This window comes from Notechis scutatus, chromosome 1 (genome assembly GCF_049901735.1).
Source record: "Notechis scutatus isolate UNSWTSFEM ecotype Mainland chromosome 1, rNotScu1.2, whole genome shotgun sequence".
NCBI classification, from domain to species: domain Eukaryota; kingdom Metazoa; phylum Chordata; class Lepidosauria; order Squamata; family Elapidae; genus Notechis; species Notechis scutatus.
In genome coordinates, this window is record NC_142009.1 from 148,002,194 (window position 1) to 148,021,140 (window position 18,947).

The 18,947-nt window shown below is 36.7% G+C and overlaps 1 protein-coding gene across 4 annotated transcripts in view; it reads left to right on the forward strand.

The window, feature by feature from the left end:
• PLCB1 (phospholipase C beta 1) overlaps nucleotides 1-18,947 on the forward strand; it is a 486,583-nt gene that overhangs the window by 291,894 nt on the left and 175,742 nt on the right. For all 4 annotated transcript variants that reach the window (XM_026668521.2, XM_026668520.2, XM_087948394.1 and 1 more), the window contains exon 4: nucleotides 8,124-8,264. In XM_026668521.2, coding sequence (XP_026524306.1) covers nucleotides 8,124-8,264 — 141 coding nt within the window. The remainder of the gene's footprint in view (nucleotides 1-8,123; nucleotides 8,265-18,947) is intronic.

The window sequence follows — 18,947 nt, forward strand, 5'->3', positions numbered from 1 at the left end:
TAAAGGGGATCATAGTTATTTTTGTGGATGATGAGAATATTGATGTTAGGGTAAAAGTATCTACAAACTCTAAGTGTGGTAGAATGTTTGAATGTGCTTTGGATTCAGTCGTTTGCAACAGTGGACTTCATGGAAGAACAAATGCATGCCCAATTTTCTAGTCTGTATTGTTAATTGGTACATGTTGGATGAACTGACCAATGCAAAGAATACTTTAAAAGTGCTAAGGTACATCTTCCAGGGGTTTTCAAATTATTTTGATTCACTCTGAAGACTTTTCAATTATATTTTACTAAATCTGCTTTTGATTATAGTGATTAGTGGAGCTGGGAAGTTAATTTATAGAAGACAAGTGTGTCTGCTCTCTATGGTTTCTCTGTTTCTGAGCCGTAGTCCAAATTGAGTTATTAGCATCTCTGTCATACAGAAAAAAAATTCACATTACAGGTAATTTTCACACTGGCACATTGAACTGAGCAGCACAGAACTGAAAAAGAAATGTCACGTTTGTACAAGGTTGTAGCTCTTGGAAACATGACATGTTTCCTCCGATTTCACTTATGTGAGAAGCATTTTTAAAATTCATCTTTATTATTGTGTATATACTGGATGTAAAACCTTGCTTAATTATTTGTCGCGTTATTTGCAGGGGTGGGATTCAATTTTTTTAACAACTGGTTCTGTGGGTGTGGCTTAGGTGGTGGGCATGGGTTGGTGGTCATATGAGTGGGTGGACATGGCTTGATGGTCATGTTATTGGCTGGGTGTGGCCAACTCAATATCACTCTCATCAAGGCACGCATCTCCTCGCTTGGCCTCTCAAGACTGTGGGGATGCTGCAACAGTCGTAAGTGTGGAAAATGGTCATAAGTCACCTTTTTCAGTGCCATTGTAACTTTGAATGGTCACTCCACACAAGCAAAGTATCAGGAAAGGAGGGGGAAAAAACTCCAGAGACGTTCCTGAGACAGGAAGTCTAGTCCTGCCAAGAATGTAATAAGAGTTAATGGAGAGGCAGTTTCTGTAAGCAATACCAGAATGTTTCCTTCCTGCCTTCCTTACAGGATTAGGCCAGTAATTTCTTCTAACAACCGGTTCTCCGAACTGCTTAGAATGTTAACAACCGGTTCTAGCAAATAGGTGTGAACTGGAAGAATCCCACCCCTGGTTATTTCATAATCTAGCATTAAACTTCCTCTTTAATTTTTGGGAGGAGCAAGCCTGAGAAAAGTTATGCTTTCACTCTCAGTGACTTGACATCTCTCCCTTATTCAAAACACAGCCCCAGTCCCATGCTTTGAATCTCTCACCCTGAGAAATGGTGCAACCTTACTGAATTTCTCTTGGCTTATCTCAAAGGCATGAGTCGTGCATTGCACTGGTTGGCACAAATATAAGAGCTATAAGGAAAAGAGGATTGTTTCTCACCCCCTTGCCAATTAGGATGCATACTTTTTTCTGCTGATGTTTTATCGGCCTCAATTTTTAATGCCACTTAAAACAAGTTAATATTGGTGCTTTTGAACTGATCGATTGATATGCTGTTCGTTTTGATTACTACCCGTTGGCCAGTGGTGGGATTCAAATACTGTAAAATCTCCAGTCAGAGGTGGTATTTGATGGTTCTCCAAACTACTCAAAATTTCTGCTACCTGCTCTCCAGAACTGGTCAGAATCTGCTGAATACCACCTCTGGTCTTGGCCATTATTCATTGACTTACTTTAACAGTATTTTATTGTGGCTCTACTCTTTTATATTAAAGGTGAGTAGAATACATGTATCTTAAGCCACAAAATGAATATTGATTCTGTAATTGTAAATAAAGAAATAAAGCCCAAGAAATCCACCCAAGCTATGGATGTCAGCCTTGAATAAATACAGTGCGGTATTTTCATACTCCTAGAAACAAATGTTATCACTGACATTTCAGTGATAACATTCATTTCTAAGAGTATGAAACGAATCAAGAAGATTGGTGGGTGACAGGGATTATTTTGCTCAAAAATGTTCCTTCAGCTTCTGTCATGGTTGGTATCTGCAAATACATCTTTTTGTGCACTAGAGAAGAACTAGCTGTGGACTTTCGTCAGCTGGAATGATAATGAAATAAATGAGCCAGTCACCCGCTTAAAATAAAGCAGATGCACACTACATAAAAAATAAGATTGCTCAAGTAATAGACTTTCAACACTGCTTGGTGTCAGCATCATGCGGTCTTTGTGACAATGTTGAGGAAACGGTTGAACAAAATGGTTAGAATAGGCAAGAGGGACATATCTCAGTAGGATGCCTTAGACAAGCAAATGATTCAGGAAATTAAGGGCATATCAGCAGGTTTGTGTTTGTTGTCTTTTTTCCCCCTAGGTTTTATTTTGCCAAGCAACTGCTTTTATGCAGGCTGTATTTTCTGGTTTTTGTAGAATTGCAACACCTACTTTTGCACAGATTCATTTTTTTTCCCATGGATGCTCCAAACAAACTACCCTGTGTTATGATATTGTATATAGAGATAGCTAATTGTCTAACTGAGAAAGTATAGTGATTGCACTGTATCAAATTAAGTGATGTTTTTAATCTTCAAGTTATTTTTCTTTCTCGAAAACAAAAAAAAACTGTCCTACAGTATTCTAGTAAGATTGGAATTGCCTTATAATGGTATAACCATTTTCTATGATGGGGCAAGATCTTTAAAAAATATAAGCTGTATCAGTAGCTATGCATAATATATCCACCAACTATAGCTGGAATATACTCTCAAATAATTGAAAACGCATCCTTCTCAGGAATTTTATAGTGATTTTTCATAATGGAAATAATATGGTACAAATTGATTGAAATCAGTCTCTTTTCCAGACTTACATTACTGAAGGGAAGAAAGATTACAGTTTTCAGCCTAATTTAAACATAAATTTAAAAAGTCCAAATGTGCTGTAATTGTCCCAAAAGGATGGCTGATGTGATTTGGAGACCACCCTAAATCCTATGGTCTGATCCTACTGTCCAGGATGGAATATTCTCATTTTATGGTCTAGTTCACAGCCAAGACAACACAGTAATTTTTCCTTCATCGAGATTAGAAAAAAAAGTATGTTTAGTTAAGACAGAATATTCCTGTATATTTCCAGCTCATTCATGAAGCTATAATTTCTACGGTCTCTGGATGCTGCACGCAGAGTACATATAATGCACAATTGTGTATCAGATTTTTCTATAGCTTGAAGAGCTGTCCTCCTTCTGATAATGTATAAATCTCAGAAGGCCTTAAATAGCATCGTTAAAATAATAATCTATTTGTGTTTTATGTTCTTAGAATCCATTGTAAAAAGTTAAGTTATGAACGAAACCTAGAGTGAATGGTCACCAAGAATAGTAGTGGCAAAGAAGCTCAGGAGGCAAAGCATAAAATAATACCTTCTTCTATTCTGGGCACAAAAATGATAATCTTGTTAAAATAAAAAAACCAACTGTATTTTATGTTCTTGTAAAAATATAAGTTACGAAGCAAACCTGAATAGTCACCAAGAATAAGTAGTAGGTAGTGGCAGAGAAGCTCAGGAGGCAAAGCATAAAATGATATCCTCTTGTGGGCACAAAATAGTACAGTTGGATTAGCAATTGAATCTTACTTCATCAAAGGCAATATAGTAATATTTTGCTTCCTACTGTCAAGTCTGCATAATTTAGAGTTTTAAGCCAATCATATGATATTCACATACCTTTCACAGACTGTTCTCATCCTGGTCATTCATATTCATATTCATATACCATCAGGGAGACGTTATAGGTGTCTTAAAATGAGGACTAATAGACTGAGAAACAGTTTCTTTTCCAAGGCAATAATTGTCTTGAATCAAACAGTGCATTTGTGATTTAGTCCTATGTATATAATGGCATTTTTAAACTATTTAACTTACTAAACTTTTTAGATAAGTTTTAGACTAGGATTATTATTATTATTATTATTATTATTATTATTATTATTATTATTATTATTATTATTATTATTATTATTATTATTAAATACTCTAGTGTGATTGTGTTGTAGTGTTTGGGGCACTGTGCTGGAGTAGCTTTCAAATTTCATTGTATTCGTGGAATGCAATGACAATAAAGGTATTCTCTCTATTCTCTATTTCCTTTAAGATTAGTGAACGGTCAAATCATTCTTCCTGGCATGATAAAATGTGTTTAAGTTGTTCTCGGTGTTGTGCTTCCCAGAACGGAACTTTAGTTGTGACAGTGACATTGTGTCAGAGGCATTCTCCTCCCATCCCTTCTCTGTCATGTATTGGATCTTTTGTGCAGATTTCAACATAATTGCATCCCTCAAATCAAATGAATCAAATTATATCTATGCGTTGCTTCTACCCAATCCCATGGGTAACAACTGCATGCAGAAAAGTGTACTCATGAGTGATAATTTTGTTGTGCATATTTTTCAGTGTGGGTTGTTAATGATATGGTATCTGTAGGATCATCTTCAAGAATTGTTTCGCCCCTTTTTGACACTGCAATTTCTGATTGGAAAATGCTAAAGCACTCAAGTGAATCAGGAATCAAGTGAAACAAGCATCATAAGAATCATAAACTTAATAATTTCTAAATAATTGAGAAGAAATGTGAGAAGTCTGCTGTTACTTTGCTCTCTTTGTCCCTTTAAAAAAAACAAAAACTAGTACTGACGTTTTGACAAGGTTAATAGGAAAAGGTATTTCATTGCATTTGAAAGAAATCTTTGCCTGGCTTAGTGACAACAAATGTATGTAAAATAAATCACTGTTTGAGCTTTTAATAAACTGGCCCTTTGCTTTGCTTCTTATCTTGTCAGATCAAGGCAATTGGTTTATTAATCATCATGGCTGACACCAAATAAGGCTTACTTCGGCCAACGGTCAGGGTATTTCATAACTTCAGAAGATTATATGAGACAAGTGGAGGGCAGCTCGGTGTTAAAAAAAAAAACAGTTTTGCAAATCACAAGAGTTATGATTTCTCCTAGAGTTGTGGCTCATATGGTTGATGGAGACGATGTGTATTCCTTTTACTATTGAAAATGGTTATTTCAGATGAAGCTTTAGAGGAATCAAACTCTCGGTTGCCAGGAGGAGAAGTAGCTGGTTAATTTGCTTACAAACTTGTGTGCAGCCCTGCCAAACCGATTTACACGCTAAAAACAATAAAGCTTCAAATTAAACACAAAATGGATCACAATCTATCTCTGAAGCCAACCGTCAAAATAATAGCAATACTAATGATTGATTAAAATGGTAATTTAAAGCAGCAACTCAAATTAATCAGGCAACCAGTTTTAAAAGCTGTCTAAAACTGTACATTGGGGATACTAAATAAACTTCCCATGGAAGGGAGCTCCATAATGATGATGACCGTATCACTAAGGATGTATCGTTTCCACCACCAGGAACTCTCCAAGGCAAGATTAATTTCAAGCAGCTCAGTTATGGTCTAAATGAACTTTATAAATTAAATTGGAGAAATATTTGAGTATACTTTATCATTCCACTTTATTATCTGCTAATCAGAGCTCATTATAAGTATTGATAGATCTCTCAGGAAAGTCTGGGTGATGCTAGAAGATGCTGTAAATTACTTGAGAGGGAATACAGAAAAGATCAAATGCTAAAGGACAATGTAGGAGATGACCAGGCTGAGTCTGAGGGACGAGTCAAACATGTTACAAGTCCTGAGTCCCTGCACACCCACAAGATATCTAAACTCAGCCCACTCTGAATGCCTTCTTATTCCTGCTCGTTTCCCTTGACAGTAATTCAGATTTTTATAGAGAGCTTAAGCTTGCAATAAATCCTTATATTCATTTGAACTGCCTGAATCTCCTGATTTCCCCAGCACTTGACAAATGTTTCCCCAACTTTAAAAAGAGGAAGAAAAGAGGATCCAGTGAACCACAGAGCAGTCAGTGTAACCCTGGGAAAATTAATGAAAGTATCCTTCTGAAGACAGCTTGAAAAAAATGCAGTAATTACCAGAACCCAGCATAGATTTCCCAAGAAAAAAAATCTTGCTAACCTTTTTTATCTTGCTTTTTAATCACAGTTGTGAAAATGCTGTAAACATTTAGCACATACCATGTGATTTTTTTCTGATTTGGAAGCTTCTAAAATGTAGGCTGCAGTGCATGAAAAGGAAGAAGACACCCAGCCAGCTCAAATCACATTCAAAAAGAGAATTTTTCAACAATTCCTCATTAAACTGGAGTGGGGACGTAAAAACTTCAAACCTAGCTCTTGATAATTCAGATTTGCAAATGACACAAAATTGGATGTGGTAATCAAATATTGTTTATGTCTGTAATATTCATTACCATAGTAGATTAGAGACAGGGATTGAAAATAATTGATTGAAAATTAGCAAAAAATAACTACATTTGGAAAAAAGAAATCAAATGTGCTGGTATAATGTGGATGGGTAATTAGCTTGATAATAGCAGTGCGAAAGATATTGGAAAGGTGATTGCTTACAACAATTACTCAACAATGTAATAAAGCTGCAGAAGGTATGAAACCAATTTTAATTTACATCAACAGAAGTATACTTAAAGTGGAATTATATACTTTATTATCCGATAATCAGAGCCCATTATAAGTATTGATACTTTTTTTTTTCAATGGTGTCTGGGTGCTACTAGAAGATGCTATAAATTTCTGATGAGGAAATAAACTCAGGAGGATTAGGATGCTCCCCTTCATCCACTTCAAATGATGTCACACAGAAGAAAGCTAAGCCTGTTCTCTGTCATTTGAGATAGTACGATAAATTCCCAGAGTGATAAATATTCAGAAAGTGGTTTTATAAACAACCACCAGGAGGTTCTTTGTTGTCAGTGAAGAAACTGCTGGTTCACAAAAAGGCAGTAAAAACAAATACGAAGGCAGTAGGGTTTGTCAGTGGGTTTTGGGATATATGGAACGTGCATAAAAACTAATTCAATTGCTGGAAATTTTGTAATCTCTTCCCTTTTTTCTTTAAAAAAATACATAGATTCATAGATTCTTCATAGATTCTTAGGAAATAGTGATTGGAGAAGGAATAACGGTTGGTATTAGGCAGAGATTTACTACTAAAGTATAGGACAGGAGGGAATAATTGATTTAAGTTGCAAGAAAGCAGGTTGTGATTGCATTTTAGAAAAATCTTCCATTAGTGAAAGCAGTTTATGGTCCAGGTTGTGGTTTTTGTTGTTTATTCACTTCCCTCATTCCCACTGTGCATTCAGCAAGTAACAGAATAACAGAATAAGTTTTTCTCCTAAATCATATGCAGCCAGAATACTGCACAATTTTCTGCAGCAAATCTCACTGCAAATTCTTTATAATTAACATTCACTGGAGGGTAACATGCAGCCATCACCCAACAATAAACTATTTCCAAACATATCTTCTACAACACTCTAGATACCATTAGTTCAAATTGTCTGACATGACAACCATAATTTTTTTCAACCATAATTAAATCTAAACTTTCACCACTACATGTGTTCTTATGAAGGGCATTTTACCAGATCAGGCCATCTTTATTCAAAGTTCTTACATCCCTTCCTCTCTGTCTTGGTTTCACAAATAAGCAGTATCCTTTTCTTCATTTCAATTCGTTATTTTGCCTCTTAACGTTCCAAGACACCATCTGTTGTGCTGTAACCATGAATAATGGACTCATCATGGCTTTTGGCAACTGAGGTTTTCATATGACGAAGACAGAGAAAACCATTGAACCAAATGAAGACCATTTCTTGTTAGTGATGAGGGTCAGTGAGGGTTAGTTTTGGCACATTATAGCTAGCACACCACAAGCACAACAGAGCCCAATTTTACCACAAGCATGTTCACACTGTTCTATACAATCTAGAATCTCTAACCTAAAGACTCTTTGCAAGCTATACTGCTTCCTGCATGCCACAACTAGGAAATATATGTGCTCAAGATATAGCTTAGAATACAGGGTGTTATGATTATGTAGAAAGAGAATGAGAGCATCCCATACGGGATGTTTTTAATCTGGAAATTTAGCTGCTTAAAACTCTGAGCTTGAATTTGAAATTGAATTTCAGAAAGTAAACTTTAATATTTTGCTGTCTTTTTACTTTCAGGATCCAAAACTACGCGAACACCTGGATGTAGGAAATGCAGGAGGACGACTGGAAAATCGAATGCTTACAATTGTGTATGGCCCTGACCTGGTCAATATATCTTACTTGAATTTAGTAGCCGCTCAGGAAGAAATAGCAAAGGTATGGCAGTTCAGATTTTTTTCTTAAAATTGAAAAGATTTACTAATATTTGTTTTCAAATTGAATGTGATTCCAGCTAGAAATTATACGGATACAGTTTGGGGTCTGTTGTTATTATCTAGTTATATTTTGAAAAAAAATGTGTCAAGAACTACATAACATGGGTCTTAGCAGTTTTCTTTCTAAATACGTGTTATGTAAACTTTTGGGTTCCCAAGCCAGTTCTCAGTAATTTTATTTAGTTAAAAAAAAAAATTGTTCATAGACATCTTTTGTATCACTATGAAGCTATCTTTTTAAGGATCTGACCAGTTCCTTAAAACATACTATTTTTTATTTTGGAAATTGGAAAGCAAATTTTAAGTTTTATTAATATGTATGTGATATAGTATATCCTCAACTTACAACTAGTCAAAACTATGATCTATCTGGAAAAAAGCAGTTATCAAAGTTCTGACAGTCACTTCCCACCTCACCCACAGTCATATGATTGCGCTTCAGCTGCTTGGCAACACAGTAAACAAAATTCAAGAGGGATTGTTTCTGGGAACATAACAATTCTAGGCCGATAACTCATTTAACTCTGCCTCCCAATTCTGCCTGCTGTTCTCTTACAATTTGCCACCTTTAATACTGTCATATACTTTTTTTTGTGGTAGCCTGGAACAAGATATAACATAACCATTAGAGCATACTAGCTTTCCATTAACTACGCTGGGTGTGGGTAGTCACACACCACTTCCCCCAGTTTGTACAAGCTGGTGCACTAACGGTTTATTCTGGTTTGGCACTTAAAAGCAAAGTCAGATTGGCTAATTATCCAGGATTATCAATTGCTAGACATGATAATCCCAGACTATTTGAGACCACTGAAGAACATGGGGGTTGGGGTATGAACCATTTGATTTCTACTAGTATCTTATTGCTAAATCAAAATTAGCCTTGTGGCGCCTGAACATACTCTCTACATCTCACAGAAAAGAATCTATGGAGATTCTAAGTCATCAGAGTCATAGTTGTCCCAAAGATGCTTTTTCAAGAGGAAACTGGACTTTCTTATTTTTCTTTGAAGACGTTTTGCTTCTTATCCAAGAAGCTTCTTCAACTATGAATGGATGGTGGAGAATGGAAGGACTTATATTCCTTGCAGACAGCTGGTCATTTGCATTCTTTTAGAGAGTCTTTGATGTCATTTGGAGGTTCAGCTGTGTCCTCAGGGTCACCTGAGTAGTGCAAATGGCTGTGGAGACTTCTTGGAACTGCTGAAAGGAATTATAGATTGGAGATCCAGATCCTTTGTTGAGGGAGGGCTGTTCAATTTTGACTCCTCTTTCAAACCAGTGATCTTCTCTGTCCAAGCTGTGGCCAAGCTCTGTCAAAAGAGTGACCTTTGTTGTTTAAATGCAAATGGACTGCTGAATCTTATCCTGATGGGTTTGTTCTCCTATGTTGTGCTATGCATTTATGGAGTGGTTGTTTTGTTTCACCAATGTACAGATCTGCATATCTCAACTTCATTGTACTGCATATGCCACATTGCTCAGTTTGTGTCTGAGTGTTTTATCCTTGGGATGGACAAGTTTCTGCCTTAGTGTATTCTTGGGTTGAAAGTGTGCACATACAGTAGAACCTCAGGTGATGACCGTAATCCATTCCATGAATTCGATCATCACCCAAATTGGTCATGACTGGAAGCGCATGCTCATAAAAAAATGGTGGGGCATGGAAGGGGAGATCAGCGCAGAAGGGCAAATTGCCGTGGCTGTGTTTGGTCGCCACCTGAGTATTTGTTCGTGTCAGAGGTAAGAAAGTTACCCGATTTGGTCGTGAACGGAAGCGTTCATGACCAAAGGTTCTACTGTTTGTTGTGTTGGCTGAAGATTCAGGAATATCTGAAAATGTTCAGGGGAATCTCGGGGGGGGGGAGAGGTGTCTCATAGAAGAGAAACACTTCCTTTGCCTGCCTTGTTTACAAAGTCATTTCTCTCTCACTTTCCCTTGGAAATGTTATACAAGTGTGAGGCCTGATAAATGAAATTTGGTTCTTAGGGCATCACAGCTGATAGATAGATAGATGCCCTTCAATTGGCCTTGTTGTTCAACTGCCTCATTCAATAGGCTTTTAAAAAAGCTTATTGTTCTTGTTGGCCATTTTTTTTCTTTTATCATACCCTGTTGTAAATAATGAGGTTTGCACAGGGAGAAGAGTTTGGAAATCACTTTGAGGAAATGATTAAAGCCATTCTTATATTTAGCTTCTGGAAGTTTGCCTCTTAATAATTGGCTGTGGAGAATAATTAGTTCCTGAGATTTCCATTTGCTGTTTGGTTGAGACAGTTCTGTTCTTTTTCTAAGGCTGAAGTAAAATTAATGGAAACTTTAACGATGAATGGCACCAAGCAATATTTTTTAGAACCAAGTTTCGTGCACTTTTCTGCTTTTGAAAAAAAAAAATGAACTGAATGTTACAGTTAAATCAGTTTGAAGATTGCACTTTTGTTATTTCTGGGAATGTGTGACTTGATTTTCTTTTTAGTTCAGTTTAGCTTTATTTACTGCTTTAGATCAACTGTTGACAGACCACACAATTTAAAAGAAAAGATTGGCGAATAAAAGACAGTAAGTTAAATAGTTAAAAGCATTTCAGAGTTCATGAGGACAAAATGTGGCTACCTTTCTATGTATTTCTGTAACATCAGCCAAACTTGGGAGATTTTTTTTCCATACTGGATTAGCTGGAATCGACAGTTTATTTGTGAGAAAGCTGATCAGCCTGAGTGCTGTGTAAAATAGGCAAGACAATAAGATCTACAAACTTGAGAGAGGTATTCTTTCTCTTGGGTTGGAAGGTTGTTCTGTCTTCTACTAATATGGATACTAATTATTCAACATTTCCAGGAGGAAAGGTTTTCAGTGCAGACTTCATGGGATATTGATTAAATATAAAGCTGGAATTAATTGTCTTCCAGCCAGACCACCCCTATACTTTTTATTTAGTAATTAAAGAAAACCAGTCAATAATTTCTTCCAAGAAAGAATGCAGATCACTATTGTTGCAATGTGCCAATTTCCTTTGAGATTACAGGAGAATACGAAGCATAGATGCAGGATTGCATGAATTATGATAAACCTCATAGAATGATGGAATTAACAACTTAAATGGAAGTTCAACAAGCATAGATTTGATTTGATTAGAACTAGAATAAACTGTCAGGTTCCAAGTAATGCAACCATTATAAAACGAACTTCGAGGCATTTAAATTCCTCAAAAGATAAGTTTATTAAGATATACCATTTTGGCACTAGCTAGTGGGAAGCCAGTATTGAAAGTTTCTTGACTTTCCACATCACTATAACTAGGATTTTCTCAATATTCCAAAACAATATGTCACATTATCCAAAGGATGTGAAACAGTTGTCTCGTGACTTTGCTCCTCCTTACTCTGGTCAGGCAGTCATTGGAAAGCGGCTGACTCATCCAGCTATGTTGTTTTGGCTGGAGCTCCATCCACCTCAACTCTCACCCCTTTCAGCTCCCAAGTGTGTCAAACTGAATTCATATGAATAACCCAGATATAAACCAATCCACCATCTAACCAAATTCAGGCTTGACATAAACTCTGTAATTGTTTCTATTTTGGCATTTTCCTCACTAATTAATTTTTCCCTTGGGTCAAAAATTTGTTTATGAGGAAACAACACTTTCAAAATACTGCAATGAGTATTCTTTGATTTTAGAGAAGTAATATAATGCATTCAGCTACAGTTCTCATAGCAAAAATTATTGTAGTCCTGTACTTAATTATATTTGTGTGATGGCATAACCAACAACCTAATTATAGCATTCCATCTGAAAGGAAACTTATTTTTGCTTCTTATATCTTATCCTTTAGGTATATGATGAAAAAAAATTGGTACTCTGAGTTCATAAAGTCTTGAAATCCCTCACAGCTTCATATTTGGATTGCTCTCTGTTTTTCTTTCTCTTTCTGTGCGTGTATGTGTGTGCGTGTGCGTGTGCATGCATATGTATGTATATATTTTCATTTTATTTATGTTTCACAACCAATCAAGATGAAGAAAAAAACATTCTGGCACAGCAGTAGGCTAGCCCCAAATTTAAAACAGAAACAGCTGTCTGACTCACAGACGAACACTATACAGAAACCTGATGATGGCAGATGAGATTCTGCCGTAACGTTGCTACAACTTTAAAAGCACAACTATAATGATGTGGGAAAATACCCGAACAAAGCTGAATACCATACATATAAATACCCGTGAAAACTTAAGAAAACACACATATATATATATACATATACATACATACATACATACATACATACATGAGTTGTATCACAGTAATAATATCTTTTGTTATTAAGATATTAATACTGAATATTTTAATTATTATTATTATTATTATTATTATTATTATTATTATTATTATTATTATTATTATTATTATTATTGGAGTGAATGATAATCACCAATATATATAGATATAGATATAGATATAGATAGATAGATAGATAGATAGATAGATAGATAGATAGATAGATAGATAAATTAATAGAAAACAGCTTAATATAGTGAATATCCAAACAGCCAAATTAAGAACGCCTGAAAAGGCCAAGATAATAAAGAGAGGCCTTCAACAGCTTCCCTGCACAGGTGGACACGGGCCTGGGTGCTCGCTGTTGTGCCGCTGGGTGGGTAAGGTTGTGAGGGTTAAGCCAATAATAATGCATGGATGGCTTCGAATCTAATAAGAAAACAAGGTATAATAATTCCTTAGGTTATCTGAAGAGAAACCTCTGATCAGGAAGGAAAACTACCTCACACAGCTTGAGTTACAGATAGTGCGGCCACGCTGTCTTTAAAACAACAGCAAAACAATGGCCGTTACTTTTGGCATGCGCTCTTCCCAGCAACAAACTCCCGACGCGTGGAGAAAATGCCTCTGACGGCTTCTCCTTGTGGCTAAAAACAGCCGGGAAAGGGGTGGAAAGAATTAAGCTTTTACGCTTTCCACACCAAGATGGCGTTCTGAGGGGGAAAAGTGAATGATACGACTCAGATGAGGGCAAAAACACCCACGCTGCTATTGCCGATGTAGAAAAAGGCAATGTGGAATCGCAATGGCAGGGGGTAGAACAAGCGGTTGGGGGGGCTCGGAGCGATGCCGAATCCACCCACCGCTTCGGGGTGCAAAACAGCACTGCCCGAAAATGCAAACGATTTCCGACGACCAGATGGAGAGAGCTAACGTTGGGAGATCATAATGTGATTTGGAGGCTAAAAGCCTGAAAAAACAAACTGGACTATTTCCAAACCTGCTGAATAATTCTCCTGTTTCGGCCAAGGAAGAACAAAAAGCACTGCCTATCCCCAACGAGACTGAGCCAAAACTGGGGAACGCTGGGGAGGAGTCCCGTGGAGGAGGAGGAACATTCCACAAATTAAGCCCAGCCTAGACATGAAGAGACTGAAGCACCTCCCACTACTGGATGCTCTGAACAGCTCATGGGAAAACATATAATTCTTTAAACAACTCACAGCAAGGTTTCTCTTTGGTTCTGGCGATTGCTACAAAATAGCACTATAAAAAATAGCTGCAAAAATAGCACTATAATTGATTAAGCTTGGGTTAGACCTCTGCATCATTGCACATCAGGGAACATATGTGTCTGTTGTTCAGAGTATAAAGTTGCCTTTATACCTCTTCCAATGTTAACCTCATTGGAATGTGCTTTACCTTCCACCCACCTCCCAACAGAAAATCAAATCCACCAATCAGCATGCAGGACACGCATCTCCACACAATGCGTAATTGAGATTTGGGGGGTATGTGTATCGGCCCATCTGCCGCCATCTGCAACTTATGCTTACCCATCAACTCATTCACAACATAGGTATGCATCGATGCTTATGCACAGTTGCAGGCAAGTCTAAATCAGGTTTTACCAAGAGGGTTATCTACTCTGCCTGACAAGAGTTTCTCCAAGCGATAGGTCCTCCAGATGTTGCTGAACTACAATTCCTATCCCCCTCAAACTTCTGGGATGCTCATGTCAACCTTTTGCCTCAAACTCTTTTCCATGGAAATGTCATTTGTGTGTGTTGCTTTTCTGCAATGCATTTTCCCATCCCTAAGCTACAGGTCCTCCCTCTCCTCCCCTCCCTTCTGGCAAAACCAAATAAGTGAGAAAAAATAACTTTCACCAATCGGTTCCAATTTGGGTGAAGTGCCTCGGAGAACACGGATCATTTAGGGGCTGTCTTTTTTTATGAAAAAATCTTTTCATCTATATTGAGGCAGGTGTCTTCAAGGATAAAGTATGATGTACATCATGAATGAGAGAAATGTATTCATGAAGTAGCAAACCTTGAAATCCTTTGGCTCAGAGGGGCATTAAACTACATAATTTGTTGCTAGAGTTAATAGAAACAGCATAATCTGAACTATAGCATGCAAACAGAGTGCAAGAAAGGAAGAAAAACGAGTGAGTATGCAGCTTTATTATGTTTGAAATGTGTTGTTTGAAAATCAGATTGGCTTATTCTTAGGCCAAATGGTTTATTTTCTTTCTATAAATAAATAGGATGGAATTAAATAAATAAATTGAAAGGATTTGTCTTACGTGTTCAGTTACTAAATGTTCTGATATTTTTCTTGATTCAAATTTGCCTCTCTTTTCTTTCGGTTTTTCCGAGTTCAAAAATTGTTTGTGTATGTGTGTAGTGTGTGTGCGCGCGCGCACATATGTGTGTACTGCATATCTTGTGAAAAAATACCTTTAGCAAAATGTGCTTGGGAGAAAATGCATAGTAAAATGTAAGCATTTAATTAGTACATACTGTGGATAATAAAAAAGTGCATAATAAAAATGCAAATTAACTTGGAAATAGGACAGATTATATTTATGAATAGAAATAGGAACAGGAAATAGGATGATTCACGAGCTTTTTAGGTTGGTGGATATATTTTGAGAACAGGCTGTAGGCATTCTTAGAGAATAGCTGCCCTAAGGCCAGTTTGCAAAACATATTGGTTGTAGCTTCCTAAGATCCCTCAGTTTTGTTTTGTTATTTTGGGGGGCAGATTGGCACATTTCCCAAGAAAGTGCTAAGCTGCAGCCACCTAATATCAATTTTTATTTTCTTAAGGTTCCTTTATATGCTTAAATTGCTTTCAGATGATATATGTGTAAGTGGAGCTTCCTTCCCTTTCCATTCCCACTTTTTCTGCATGTGATGATATTAGAAGCGTCTGACAGCAATTTGCAGTAAATAACTGTTTATATAGCACTGTTTGCTATTCTTCCATTAAACTAACGTCTTCCGGTTTGGCTTTCAAACTTTGTTCAGCAAACTTTCCTGATCCTTCTCCATTATCTCTATCCCTTTGGCTGTAAGGAGAAACCTAGGAATAGCTGGGTGCCTATCTGACTGCTCTTAACTTGCTAATTCTTTGCCCTGATGTTGCCCTGATGTCCAGTATGCCATATACAGTATATCTACTGCTCAGCTGAATTAAAAAGTAAAAAAAAAAAGTTTAAGAAAATAGAATGTAATGTTAGCCTGAATGCTACTTAAAGCCAAAGATAGGAAAGTGGTAAACAGATTTCGTTTTTGGTTTTTTGGGCTTAGTAATAGAGGCTGTGAACAATATAATAGAGAATAAAAGCATTTATTAATTCGAGGAATGAAGGCAGTGACAGCTTAAACAAAAACAAGGGAGATGGCGATATTTCAGAGGGAATAAAGAAGACAATAGTTAACTTGATGATCTTTCCATTGATTAAGTAAGGAAATAAAACTTGGAGAGAAAGAAGGTACTTTCAAATTATATATGATATAAAGATCTTTATTAAGAATACTGTGAATTAAGAGAAGTATATTTAATCAACCTTAGACTAAAGAAAGGCTGAATACCTCCTTCAGATGATCAACAACTAGAGTCTCTTTTCATGGCATATATCAATCAAGCGGTGAAGATCTTTCTAGCTGAAAGTTAATGGAACTGGTATCTGACATCTTGCCAGGATTGTCAGAAGCAGAGTGAGCCACTTTGTAGTGTACTTGACAGTTCTCAGACTACTGAACCGGAACTCACTGAATTGTAGTAGTTTAACCTGGCAAACTGACTTCTGATTGGCCCATAATACAAGAGTTCAAGAAAGCTGATTCCTGATTGGTTCTTCATCTGAGTAGAGTTCCAATTTGTCTATTTGGAAGAAATTGAGATTCTATCTTTGAAGATGTCAGCATAGCTGCTGGCAATATGAGTTGAAACACGTTTATAATGCTCTACTAGCTAATGTGTACTTTTCTGGTGAAATCGGATGGGCAGTGCGGTCCATCAAACACAAATATATTGTGGAGTCCTTGGTGCTCTCTAAGTTTATTTGCTTGCAGACTTTTCATTATCCAACTAGGTAACATCTTCAGTGCTAGTGAGTGTGAAATTTGTCCCATTTGTACACACTGCCAGCGTTGGTGTGGAAGTATTTTTTCCTGGGTAGTTCCTTTATAGTTTTCTGTTTGATTGTTTGTCTGGTGTCAATCCTTGCTTATCGAGGTTGGCTGCTGAAGAGGATGTCTTCTGGTCTTTCTGTTTCTGCAGCTTTTTATTATCTCTTTTGAATAGTGTGTAAATATGGTTTATCTCCATGTGTCTGTTGATCTGTCTATTAATCTGTAATTAGCTTCTCTGAAATATTTTTCCAACAACTATTGAAGTATACTTTTTATGATATGGAATGAAGACTGATCACCCTTGGCTTCTTTCCAACCAAAGTTTGTATTATATCTGCCCATTCTCTGTTAGGTGCTTTTGTAGTAAACCGAAGTCATTTCACAGTTGGTAGCTACTGTTTGAGGATAAGCAGATCACTCTGCTAAACAAATAATTCCCTCAACACCGTCCAACTATTTACAAAGTCTGCATTACTATTAATCTTCTCATCTCTCTTATCATCCATCCCCTCCCACTTGTGACTGTATGACTGTAACTTTGTCACTTGTATCCTCACGATTTATATTGACTGTTTCCTAGTATGATTTGATTGCTTATTATACCCTATGACTATTATTAAGTGTTGTATCTTATGATTCTTGATTCTTGACAAATGTATCTTTTCTTTTATATATACTGAGAGCATTTGCACCAAGACAAATTCCTTGCGTGTTCAGTCATACTTAGACAATAAAGAATTCTATTCTATTCCATAAGGAAACAAAGAATCCTCTGAACTCACTGAAAAAATTGTGAGCTATAGATAATAGATAAGCTAAAGAAAAACTGTATAGAAAAGCAATAGAGAAGCAGAAGGGAAAATGTATAGTATAAAATAACCCAAAGAATTGAAGCTTAACTAAATTTAAAGAGTTATATTCCCATCCCTGATCTACAAGGAAGGACAGCCTTCCAATCAGATTTCTAGACACAGAAAGGTGCTAAAGGCAATAGCTTTATGTTAAACATCTAGCAGTTTTCAGCACTTAACCCTGATTAATGGATATTTGGCTCTGTTTTCTCCTCAACAACTTGCAAAAACCTGAACAATCCAATTCACTGCTGTACTCAATGTATTAAAAGTATAGGTCTTTTTTTTTTTTTAATGTATATCTGGTTTGCTGTGCATGAACACACTTCACCTTGTAATAAATGCAAACCAAAAATAGTTTCCCTCAGGAGAAATGCTGTGTGGGAACCATGCCATAAGTACGTGTCACCTTCTGATATTCATTCAACTATATTTATTTTGACTGGCCTTAATGGTGGCATATCTCTCGGACTATTTTCTAGTAGTGGCTTGACATTTTGCCCTGTTTGCAATTAACTATCATTAGGCAGTTTTTCTGGCACATTGTTTGGCTTGCTTTTATGGTAGCCTGAGGCTAGCAATCTTAAGAAGACTTTGAAAATAACAAGAAAATGCAGAACAGCGTTTGCAGAACACATAGGACAAGTGCTGAATAAACCCTTTGGAAATCATTGCTTTCTGAAGTATTTTACAAAATATCCTGATCAACATTTCTCAAGTGCGTATCAGACCTTAGCCAGCCATCAGATTTTGCAATCTTTTAAAAGATGACTGTAGTTCTAGGGTTTTTACATTCATGAAAGTATGGAATTAGATAATCAGGGGTGTGTGGAGGGGAGGGTTACGTGTATTTCACCAACCTAAGGCAAGCTGCTTAAACAGAAACTTCCAAATAATTCTACCCTCTCTCCCCCACTCCTCTTATCAGTTGTTAATTGTTTCCAGCTCTTTTCTTTTTCAGTTTTTGCAATTTCTTCTGTTCTGGAGTTTCAGTCTCCTGTAAAGTTTTGGCCATCTGAAGTATATATAAGATCAAAACAATCCAGGTATCGGGGTAACTTAAGTGTCCAACCATGGTTTAAAGTGAACAAAGGGCTCAAAGTTAACAAATAACTTTGACCATAACCATAACAGGGGCAAATTTGCAAGAGACTCAAAGTTCATGATAGGTCCTCAGCCCAATATGGCAGACTGAGCACATAAGCGATGCTGTCCGTTCAATTTTATCTATGCTGAATTGTATTTCTAGGCAGTTACAATCCTCTTGTTCCTAAATGTGTCAGCACGTTCAAAGTCTGTGCAATTGTATGGAATGTCTTTAAGGATAAGTGCAAAAAACTGCTTTCCATGA